Below are 12,126 nucleotides of genomic sequence, written 5' to 3' on the forward strand. Positions count from 1 at the left end.
TGAGGGGAACCAGGGCAGTTTTATTTATGATGACAACGTACAAGACTCCGTGCTTAGGTTCGCTGGCGAGATAAAACCTGCGCCCAGGCCTTGTGCTTCTCCTCAGGACTCCTGGGGGCGAACTTCTCCTGTAGTTTCTTCCACATGCCTTTATTCATTTCCTTGAACTCTCCCAGGGTGTCTGCAAAAGGGTAAGCCCAAACAGAAAAGAGGCTGAGTCTCAGAACAGATTACGCATGTCGGCCCCACAGGCCTCCGCACGAGCATGCTTTGTCTTTCACACAGTGTACCCCTGAAAAAGGGAAGTGTGGACCAGCTTCTGAAAAGCAAATCCGATGGGCCACAGGGAAATGTAACGGGCAGCACGGACTGAGCACGTGCACACCAGAACTGCACTCGGCACACGGCGCCCTCACGCCGTCCGCGTCTAAGCTGCACCCTCTGTCAGCTCCCCATGCGTGGGCAAAGAAACGCACTGCTGTCAGCTGTGCAACTCTCCAGGCATGGCCTATGCCACACATGCCTTACTGTCTGCATTGTTCAGACACAGAGACTGAGGCACAGGGACGGTTAAGTAAGTTGCTCAGGTCACACAGCTAGGAAGTGGTAGAGCTGGGACTTGAACCTGGGTGGTGTGGGTCCACCACATCCTCTGGAGTTGAACAGGCACCAGGGAAGGGGACGGACCTAAGCCATTACCCCCCCTATCATTTCCTGACTGGGTCCTCTGGAACACATTACCCACTGAGCCTCAGGTTCCTCACCGGCAAGGCAGAGATAAAAATACCTGCCTCAAAAGTTGTAGGGATTAAAGGAAATCATGGAGGTAGCTTGCCTGGCACCTGGCCTACACTCAAGAAAAGGTGGCCATCTTCATAGCTATGAAGGCAGCAGGGGGCTCGTGAAAGGCGGTGGGGCCCTTGTCTGACTAAGCACGTGTGCACACACGGACCCAAAGCTGGGTTTCTCCGTCGTGGTACCACTGACATCTGGGATCAGATGATTCTTTGCTGTGGGACTATAGGATGTTTGGCAGCATCTTGGCCTCTACCCACTAGATGTCGGCAGCAGAACCCCAACCCCACTCCCAGCTGAAAATGTGTGCAGACATTGCCACATGTCCCTTGGGACATGCCCCCAGTCAAGAACCACTGGTCTAAAGCTCTCCAGGGGTAAAATTCTACATCTAATTTTACCTGTATATTAAATTTAGATTTTCCCATAATGTCTAAATTTCATAGCCTGGATTTTTATGTTAAAAGAACTTCTCAAGAAAGGGAATAGCTTTTCTGAACAAAAAGGTGACTTGCCATTTATTAACATGACTGTTAGTAGCCTGACTAAATTAAGACACATGCCCTCCCTCAGCCAGGAGCCCAGCGTCCCACCCTGGGACTTCCCACAGGCCAGATTCCACTGTGGGCACAAAGCGGGATGCTGAGGGACGGACCCCTGACTACGTAACAAGCCACGAGGCCTTTTTAGCCTCCAGTGACCCCAAGTCCAGGATGGTCACACCTAGAACCCAGACCAAGGCCACTCCCCAGGCCTCAAATCCTCTCACTACACACACTGCCAGGTGTTTTCCTGGCTTGTCAGAGGAAACATTTGGTAAGCTTACTCCACACGGTCACAACAGAAATACGAGGCCTGTTGTGAAGACTAATTGTCAGCAAGTTTCCTGGAGCCAATCTCCAGGCCAGAACAAGCGGTGGCACCGGCCGGGGGCTGGGGGTCTACAGCTCGTCTCCTGCACTGTGGCCCGATCCCTCCCTACTCAGAGACTTCCCTCCAGAACTTATTTCCATTCTCATTTCAAGTTCAAACTTTGCTCAAACTCTTGGGTCCTCAAAATGACACTGCATCAATACTGGTAATTTCATGGGCCAAGGGACATAGGAATACATTTATATATGTGTATGAATTTTTTAAAAATTGACAATAAAGTGATCCTGCAGGACAAACATATCTTTATCCAGTTTTCCAGGTACTATAATGAAAATAGGATCAGGTGACAAGACAGCAGGTTATACCACCAGGTGTGCGTCTGCTCAGCGGGTAGGAGTTTTCTGGAAGGCCAAAACCCTAAAATGTAGTGTTGAGGGCTGCCAGAGGAATAAGAAAGAGAAATTTCTAGAGTACCTCCAGAAGGCGGATGTTTCAGGGCCATGCCCTCTCAGAAAAGGTTAGCCTACTTTTGTATATGATATCCTTGGCAATAAAAATAGTAATTTCCTAGAACCTGCCTACTTCAACCCAGGCTCCCCTCATCAGTGACAGTGGAGATGGGAAGTAAAGAACGGGTGGGGGCTCCATAGCTCAGGGGTTAGAGCACTGGTCTTGTAAAGAGGGGATGGGCTAGGCAGGGTATTTCCTTTCTGGTTTAATCATGGTTTATCAATGACTCCCAAACATACCTAGTTAAACCCACTTCTAACCCACAGACTACATCCCCTGGGTCAGATAACTCTTAGTGGATACCCCCATACATGTTTATTGAATAGCTTTTTATTTTAATTAAAACCTTCACTATTTATAAAGCCCCCTCAGGATCATAAAAATAAAATTATTTTCCTTGCAGCCTGATTTAAACTATTTCCATTTGGCAAATACCTATTCCCATTTCCTGCTGCCCAGTCTTGAATTTAAAAGCTCTAAAAATCGGTTTTCTTTTTTCAAATAATGCCTTTGACCACCTCCATATTCTATGGGCAAAGAATTTCCTCTGGGCTATTCCACAAGACTGTCCATCTAGCATATCTGTCTTATTAAACAATTCCCTATGGCCACTCAAAGAATCATTTGCAAACCAACCAAAAAGGAGAGCTGTGCTTTCAATACCTGTGGAAAGAATCAGTTTGTACTCCTCCAACGACAGGCCACTGAAGCTGGTGTCTCTGGGGCGAGGGTACTGGTCACGTGGGGCAGACAGGAAGAGAAGGGAGGAGAGAGGATTAGTTCTGCAGCACCACCTGCAACCAGAAGCCTGCTCGGTCCACATTGCCTGGACCTCTAGTGTTGAGACAAGAGGCCCTGCAGGAGAAGAGCAGCGCCACCTGGGGGTCAGAGAGCGGCAGGCAGCCCCAACTTAAACATGCATGGGAATCCTTCTGGGGAAATGGTAGACTGTGACTCAGGATGGGTGGGCCCAGGACTCATTTCTAGCCAGCTCCTAGGCAATGCCCCACCGCTGCTGTGGAACCACATGTGAGTTGTGAGGATTCAGAAGAAATCCTTTTCCATGTAGGATAAGCATTTAGCCATGTACAGGGTGGGGCCAAAGTAGGTTTACAGTTGTTCATATAGAATATAACAATTAATAATCATGCAAGAATAAACTCTTTTGCATACTCACAACTGTAAACCCACTTTGGCCCCACCCTGTGTACTTGGGTAATTACTGAACACACTTTTTAAGCCTAGGATAAACTTCATTCCATGGAATTTGTTCTGTTTTCCCCACTCACCCCTTCTTTCTCACCAGACTGTGGGGAAATGCCACTTCCACCAGAGTAGATGGGAAAATCTAGGATCCAGCAGTTGGTTGTCAGATACATCCAGAAACACACATTTGGCATATATAATGCATGGCTTTTATTCAAGATTATAAATAGCTTTTACTTAAGTGACCTAAATGCCTCCTCCACCAGGTCCCTTTGTTGGCTTGGTTGAAATTACTGGTTACATTTGAAAGTAGCAAAACCACAAGTCTTTACAAAACACTGTATAATCAGATTTTCACTTGTTCTTATAGGTCCTCTCCAGTCAGAGGGCTGGGGATATAAAAGACTGTGGCCCACTCACCTTGTGTTTGTAATAGTTTGAATGGATTCGTGCTAAACTCTGGTACATCTGCTCGCAGGCCTCAGGCTCTGCAATCTGAAAAACAAAGCACCCCCATGGCAGTGAGCAAACAAGCCCCGCCTCCTACACCAGACTATACCTGCAGGAAGCACCCTCCTAAAATAAGGCATTCACATGAAGTAGGGCAAGAGCTCAGCACTCGCCTCTCTGCTCCACAGGATGCAAACTTGGCCTAAGCCCCCTAACTCCCCACTATTATTCAACAGAAATCACCTTTTTGGAGTAATGGCTCCACCTCAAGTCTCTGACCTGCAGAAGAAGTCTTATCAACTGGCAAACATTTGTTAAGCGTGTCTGTGCCTTGTGAACCACCACACGGGCAGCAGGGGAGATGTCACAGTGAAAATGCAATCCCGGAAGGGCATACCTCACATAAAGAATGCTAGGGGCAGTGTGGGCTCCCAGGAGGCAGTGTCCCCATGTGCACATGGTCAGTGTATGGCCAAAGTGAGACTAAGCTGGGTTCTCAGGGACACATGGGAGTCAGCCTTCCGGGCAAAGGAGTTGGCATGAGCAAGGCAGAGGAGGCAGGGATATTATCTATGCTTCAGACCAGCGCATGTGGCAAAGGGCTTGAATATGCAGATAAAAGAACCTGAGTTGGAGCAAAAGAAAAGGGCTTTTGAGCTAAATTTTGGAATGTATTAAATATTCTTTTATTAAAGTCAAAAAATCATCTAAGCCTTCAACTGTGGTAAGTGGAGAGCTCTTGTAATTTGCAAGGAATGAACATGCAGAAGTACGTAGGTTAGGATGAACTGAGTTGAAGAGAACCAGGAGAGTTCAGTTAGGTCCTGCTGAAAAGGACAAGGCCCCGAACACAGAGGCTGTGTGAAAGAGAAATGGGGAAGTGGGGGATGTTCTGGGTGCTCAAGACACCAGCGTCTCTGCTGGGAATTCCGGGGAAGACACAGATGAGAGGTGGTTATTCAACCTTCACACCTCTTTTTAGTTTAAACTCTAGCCCTTCCCTCTGCCCTTGCTATAATTTATCTGTAGTCCCTTACATTATTCAGCCAAGATTCTGAAAACTCCCCAGAACAAAACTTTCTCTTTTATGTTTTTTCCCAGAATTCAAATGATGCATTTTTCCAACTTATTTGGGTTGGCTAAAAAGTCCATTTTGTTTTTTTTCTGTAAGATGACTCCAGTAGCTCTTAGTTGTCTTTAACTTCATTTGAAACAATTTTGTTAGATTGTATTATGACACCTGTCATATCAGCATGCATTTAAAAAAATCTTATCCAAATTGGTGAATTTTTTGTAGCCATTTTAATACTGAAGATGGAAGAAAAGACACATTTTCAGCATATTATGCTTTATTATTTCAAGAAGTGTAAAAAACAACTCAAATGGGAAAAAAGATTTGTGCAGTGTATGGAGAAGGTGCTGTGACCAATCGAATGTGTCAAAAGTGGTTTGTGAAGTTTTGTGCTGGAGATTTCTTGCTGGATGGTCAGGAAGACCAGTTGAAGTTGATAGCAATCAAATTAAGACATTAACTGAGAACGGTCAACGTTATACCACGTGGGAGATGGCCATACTCAAAATATTGAAATCAATAACGTTATTGTTGAAAATGAAAAATGTGTCTTTTATGGACAAAACTAAACAGACTTTTTGGCGAACCCAATAAATCCTTTCGTGAAGAAGGCAAAGCACAAATAAATCAGTTAAGTGTTTTACTAAGGCAGCTCTGCTTCTGCCTCTCTGTGCAAGTCAAATGAGGGTCCCACTTTACAGCAAACAAAAAGATCATTTAGTTCATTTTGTTCTTCTTGATCCATCCATCCCTGGGTTTAGGCCACTCATCAGAACAGCCTGGGAGCTCATCAGAACAGTAGGGGTTATGGGCTGAGGAGGTGGCCAGTGTTTGTTGAATAATAATCAAAGACATTATCTGAGTGGATTGGGGATAAGGGATGAAAACAAAGAACTGATGGAAAACTGAGACTGTGACTGAGTTTGGAGTCCCTGCCAGGCAGGCTGCATTTCCAGGGAAAGCCCACTGGGACAGAATTTTGCAGTGCCTACTCGGGAAGAGCAGAGTGAATATTATGTCTTCAGCAGGGCATGCATAAGAGCTTCTGTGGAAGATGAGGGAACAGAAGGCACAAGACACAATGGGAAAAGAGAACAACACCAGCACAAAGTTCTAAAGACTATTATGTAGATTATTAAAAGATAATTGTGCATTTAATCTGTTGCTTGCTCTCTACATACCTGTAGAGATGTGTTTGCTTATAAATTTCAGAGACATGCCCTGAGGACCTACAGTGTGCTGGTCCCCAGAGTAAGCGGTGGCATCAGATCGCCTGGGTCTGAATCTTGGCATCATCACCAACCAGCTCTGAAATGTTGGGCAAATCTCTCAATCTCCTCCTGCCCCCAACTCTCAAAAACATTTTGCCACATTTGTTTTATCATTCTGTATATGTGCATATACATATTTTTCTCCTGATGCATTTGAGAATAAGGTAAAACTCAAAGTCCCTTTGCTCTGTAAGATTTCAGCATGTTTCCTAAGAACAAGGACATTCTCTTACATAACCACAATTCAAGGACTGACTTCAGGAAATTTCACATTGATACACTTTTATCTAGTCCATCAACCATACTCCAATTCTGTCTCAGTAGGAATCTTTACAGGACAAAAAACCCCTTCTTGGCCCATGATCCCCTGTTGCATTTATCTGTCATGTACAAACAATTCCGGGGCCTTTGTCTTTCAAGTACTGATATTTTTGAAGCTATTGGCCAACTTACCCTTTCTTTTAACAGAAAAGTTAATAATAGCCCCTGTTTCTGAGAGCAGTTGAGGGTAACTGAGGTAATGCCTGGGCTGCTCTGAACTTGGGACCGGGAACACTGATGAGTGTGAGGGACCAGTTTTGTTACTATTATTAGTAGGAAACGATTGTATAAGCACAGGCCTCTACCTCATAAACTGAGGGCAGTTCAGGCTGATCCGGGTGATGGTGGAATGAAGGGTGCTGTGGGTGCACGGAGGCATCTACGCTGCCCAGGGGCCCAGTGGAGAATGAGTGGGGGTTGCTAGGACAGAGCAGGGCTCTCTAGGCACAGAACCAGTGCAAGCACAAGCCCAGGGAACAGCAGTTAGGACGCGATCAGGGGATCATTGCTGCCTCTGTGACTGCTGGGGTGTGGTTGGAAATGAAAGTGAGGAAGGGACGGAAAGTCACTGATCCTCACACCATATCTGCCCACGCCTGCAGCCCAGACCGTGAGAGCTCTCAGTGGTCACCAAGTACTCCAGGGCTGGTTCAGCAGGGCCTCTGATCTTTGCCAAGTGAGCAGCTGTTGGCTGCACCCGTTTTCACCTGATCACTGCTTTTCAGGACCACCCGCTCCTACCACCTTCTGACCACACTCTTAGGAAAGGCATCACAAGGCTGACCTGCCTTCCTCCCAGCGTCTCTCTCTGGGGCTCCTGCTGCTGGACCACGGAGACAGCACTTCCTCATCGACCCCACATTCCCACCAGATCTTTGCCCTCAGAAATCTTGCCAATTCAAGTTCCCCTCCTGCTTCTTCTCTAACTTCTCTAATGGTGAGAATTAGTTTCTCAGAGGGCTGCTCAGCCACCTCCTACAGTACCCTGGGCGTGTGAGCAGGACAGTGAGAGGGGAGCAAGGAGGGGCAGAGAGGGCAGGCTCACCCTCACAGAGCATTTCTCCCAGAAGGGCAAAGAGCAGAGGATTTGAGTGACAAACAAAACAAAACAAAACAAAACAAAACAAAACAAAACACAGTGACCCTTTGGGCTGCCTCAACCTCTTAAAATTCCTTCAGTAACAAAGAGACAGTGCTACATGTTTCACATAATGCCTGGAGCTCAATCAACAATCCCAGAAAAAAACAAGGAACTGAACACCTAAATACCTATAAATAACCAATCACCAAAAAATGAACTCGTCGCCCAACTTCCCATTTGAGGTCAGAAGGCTGTGGCAGTGGTTCTGTGGAGGTGACGAGAGCTGCCCACACCCACCCCTATCCCAGTCACTGCTGCCTAAGGAGACTGAGCCCCACAATTTAAAAAGTCTTGTTTGGGACTTCCGCCAAGATGGAGGCACAGGTGAAAACACTGTGTCTTCTCACACAAGCAAGTTTAAAGACAACGAAGTTTTAGTAACAAAAAACGCAGCCAAAACACAGATAATTGAACTATACGTCCAACAACAACAAACCGTTCAGCCAGACTGGTAAAAGGAGCGGAGCCAGCAGCGGGGCGGGAATGGGCAGGAAAGATCCCCTGGACCAACCCAGGCCTGCAGGCAGCCATTGGTGCATCCCAGGCATGGAGTAGCAACGGGTGGACCCAGTGAGGGTGCAAGGCCAAAGGCTGACCGTGGTCACACATTCTCACGCAGATAAACCAGCCGAGGAGCGAGCAGTGAGACAGACCGTGCAGGCCCCAGCGGCAGGAAGCAGCAGAGGGGACCCCCATTGTCCCTCTCTGACCCTGCCCCCACATACAGTATCACAACCCAGCAACCTGGGTGGCCCCGCCCTGGTGAACACCTCAGGTGCCTCTCCTCATACAGAACAGGCACCAACAGATCAAAACATAGCTCAAGAACAACTCAGAGTCCCAGAGCTGATAAATCTAAGCAATGAAGAAATAGCCAAACTTTCAGATGCACAGTTCAAAACACTGGTGATCAGGATGCTCACAGAACTGGTTGATTTTAGTCACAAATTAGAGGAACATATGAAGGCTAAACTAATTGAAATGAAGGGAAAGGCACAGGAAACCAATAGTAATGGAAAGGAAACTGGGACTCAAATCAAAGGAATAGACCAGAAAGAGGGAAAAAATGACCAAATAGAAAAGAATGAAGAAACAAGAATTCAAAAAAATGGTGAGAGGCTTAGGAACCTCCAGGACATCTTTAAATGTTCCAACATCCGAATTATAGGGGTCCCAGAAGGGGAAGAGGAACAGCCACAAGTGGAAAACTTATTTAAACAAATAATAAAGGAGAATTTCCCCAATCTGGCAAAGGAAATAGACTTCCAGGAAATCCAGGAAGCTCAGAGAGTCCCAAAGGAGTTGGACCTAAGAAGGAACACACCAACGCACATCATAATTACATTAGCCAAGATTAAAATGGAGGAGAGAATCCTAGAAGCAGCAAGAGATAAGGGGACAGTCACCTACAAAGGAGTTCCCATCAGACTGTCAGCTGACTTCTCAAAAGAGACCTTACAGGCAAGAAGGGGCTGGAAAGAAGTATTCCAAGTCATGAAAGGCAAGGACCTACATCCAAGATTGCTCTAGCCAGCAAAGCTTTCATTTAGAATGGAAGGACAGATAAAGTGCTTCTCAGATAAGATCAAATTCAAGGAGTTCATCATCACCAAGTCCTTATTATATGAAATGTTAAAGGGACTTACCTAAGAAAAAGAAGATTAAAAAAGATGAACAATGAAAGGACAGCAAACTCACAGAACCACACCTAAAGAACCACACCTAAAACACAAGCAAACTAAGAGGGCAGCTAGATCAGGAGCAGAACCATAGAAATGAAGATCACATGGAGGGTTAGCAACAGGGGAGTGGGAGAAGGAGAAGTGGGGAGAAGGTACAGAAAATAAGTAGCATAGATGGTAGGTAGAAAATAGATGGGGGAGCAAGAAGAGTAGGGGAAATACAGAATCTAAAGAACTTGAGACCACTAGGTGGTCATAAACTAAATGGGGTGAATGGTGGGGAAGGCGGTGTGCAGGGTGGAGGGGAATGAAGGGGGGAAATAGAACAACTGTAATGGCATAATCAATAAAATATATTTAAAAAATAAAGTCTTGTTTACTACACTTTATTCACAGGCACTGGCACGAACATTCCTGAATTTTGAAATACACAGTTTTCCTGATGAAATGCACCATGCCCTTCAAGAAATGTTTTTTTTAAAGAAATGTTCTTATATACAAGCTTTAAGTTACCTGATTTTGAATTCACACCTAATGAGATTACAGACACTTGAGGACTAATGGCGATGCTGGGTCTGAAAAATGCAGCAGTGGGACATTATGAAAAATTCAGCTCTGCTCTCTAAATGTGAATAAAATAGATGTTCAACGGACTGTCCTTTATGGCTCTACTTTTGCTCCTTTGCATTTCGCCTGCTCAGCCATCAGTAAATTTCTTTTCCTTATTAAACTTTTATGCATATACATCTACGTTGGTGCCGCAGGCACTGACTCGGATTTTCAAAATTGAATTTTGGGTGGTGACAGCAATTGGTACAGTGGCCCCTATTCTAGTCACACAGAGGGACCCATAAGCACTTTTGGGAAAGGGTGTCGTAAATTGCTTTGCTAATTAAGGTAGAGCTGGATTCAGTCCAGGAGGATCTATGAAAAAAGGCTTTCATGACTTGGTAATGAACTTCTGAAATGAGTTCATTTTGTTATAGAAACCAATTCCCTTAATTCAATAGAAAGTGTATTTCTTGAGCACCTACTATGTACAGTGCTCTGTTAGGAGGCTCTGTTGGGAGGATATAAAGACCCAGCCTCAGCCCTGGAGAAGCTGGCAATTGCTGAGACAAGACAGGACCGAAATAAAAAAATCAAACATGGCCCAGCGCAGCATGCAACTGAGCACCAGTTACAGGACATCACAGAGGGGAGCTGGTCACCAGGTGCAGCCAGAAAGGTCTTGAGTCCCCTGTTCTTCTTAAGTCAACAATGACAGTTGTTTTGTCACCTTCCCCGACATTGTGGTTCTTGTATTAAGTTCTCAGTGCTGTAGGGAACACACGTGCTCTTAAGGAAGCCGTATGCAGATGGGGCAAAACCCATGAACATCACTGCACAACAGGACAGTAGGTGTAAGAGGTGTCAGGGGTGTTCCTGCTTCCCACCACCCCTCCCTCTTGTTGGGTTTGGCAGGGACCATGACTCCCCAAAGCACAGCCTGAGGTGGAATAAATGGAGGCAGTGGTGTTTGGACTCTGGTTTTGCATCTGAATGACGAACTTGTTTCCTGGTAAGTCCTGCTTTTTGGCACTGTGTCCCACCTGAGGACCATCTTTCTTTCCATCCTCCCCAGGGAAGACAGTGGCTGGGCCAAAAGAACGTAGGTGGGTAAACACAGGAGATGTTTAATAATTTGCCCAAACTGTGTATGGTCAAAAAGGTTTGGGCATGGAATGAGGGGAAGAGAGTGGCTTCAAGTTCATGGAACAGGAGGCCTTTCTAACAGAATAAATAACTCAGGTGGACTGGCAGCTAAGGAAAGATCAGGCACCAAGGAGGCCACACCAGATGGGGCCAGGACAGACAGTGGGGCTTGTCTCTACTTATCTTCTCCTGCCTCGTAACTCCCAAAGGACCCTAAGTAAGTTGTGTTAGTTTGTTTCCTCACCTATAAAATGGGGATAGTGATGGCTGCTTCACTCAACTGCATGAAGGATTAAATTAAATGAGATCATGCCAGCAAAAGTGTGCGAGCATGAGTTCAGTGTTATGCCACGTCCTCTTCCAACCACGCTGTCTGACAAGGTCCGGGTATGGACGACTCGAGTTCAAGGAATTCGTCTTCCCGGAGGAGAATGTGGCATCCAAAATAGGTTAACAATTGGTTGTTTTATTTTAATTATTTTACTCTTTCTACTGAATACAGACATTGTACTGTACTTACTTATTCCTGTGAAAATCACCCAAGAGGAGGGGACGGTTCAGGTGAAAACATTAGTATTTCCCACAGAACTGCCTGAAAGGATGGAAAAATCCCCACAGATTCCCCTCTCCCTTATACAGGGGTGTACGACAGCCAGGGTAATATAATTATTAACCATAAGGGAAAGCACGTCAAGTTGTATAAATTACCCTGGTTTGAGCAACTTAAAGTGATCAGGACCACCATGGTGTACCAGAAATAAGAAAAACAAGTTAGATCTCTTAAATCAACAGTTAAGGCCATTAATAAAGAACCAGGTTATTGTTGCAAACACAGGTTGTGCTGCCAACAGTTGAGGGAAGAACAGATCAGAAAGACTTTCCCACAACTGTTCCTCACCCACAGATACAAAGCGTCTTCCAAGAAAACAAGTAAAAACTATATAGACCCCTACCCACAGCCCAGGGATACGGTCGGGACAGTTGAGATGCATCTGCAAGGCAGAGGCTGGATTTTCTCCTTACATGTTTGTTTCGGTGATCAAAAGGTGGTGGGATTGTTAGACACTTGTATTTCAGGTTCAGGTTGATTAGCATAATTCCAATGAAGTT

General features: G+C 45.6%; 1 protein-coding gene across 1 annotated transcript in view; it reads right to left on the reverse strand.

The window, feature by feature from the left end:
* Window positions 1-12,126, reverse strand: part of LOC119041240 (ubiquinol-cytochrome-c reductase complex assembly factor 2) — a 16,155-nt gene continuing 4,029 nt past the window's right edge. The window contains exons 2-4 of the mRNA XM_037134465.2: window positions 3,805-3,879; window positions 2,842-2,911; window positions 1-181 (exon numbers count right to left, since the gene is read on the reverse strand). Coding sequence (XP_036990360.1) covers window positions 54-181; window positions 2,842-2,911; window positions 3,805-3,879 — 273 coding nt within the window. The 3' untranslated portion in view covers window positions 1-53. The remainder of the gene's footprint in view (window positions 182-2,841; window positions 2,912-3,804; window positions 3,880-12,126) is intronic.

The sequence above is a fragment of the Artibeus jamaicensis genome, unplaced genomic scaffold, assembly GCF_021234435.1.
Source record: "Artibeus jamaicensis isolate MK-2021 breed Jamaican fruit bat unplaced genomic scaffold, CSHL_Jam_final contig_1539, whole genome shotgun sequence".
Taxonomy (NCBI): Eukaryota; Metazoa; Chordata; class Mammalia; order Chiroptera; family Phyllostomidae; genus Artibeus; species Artibeus jamaicensis.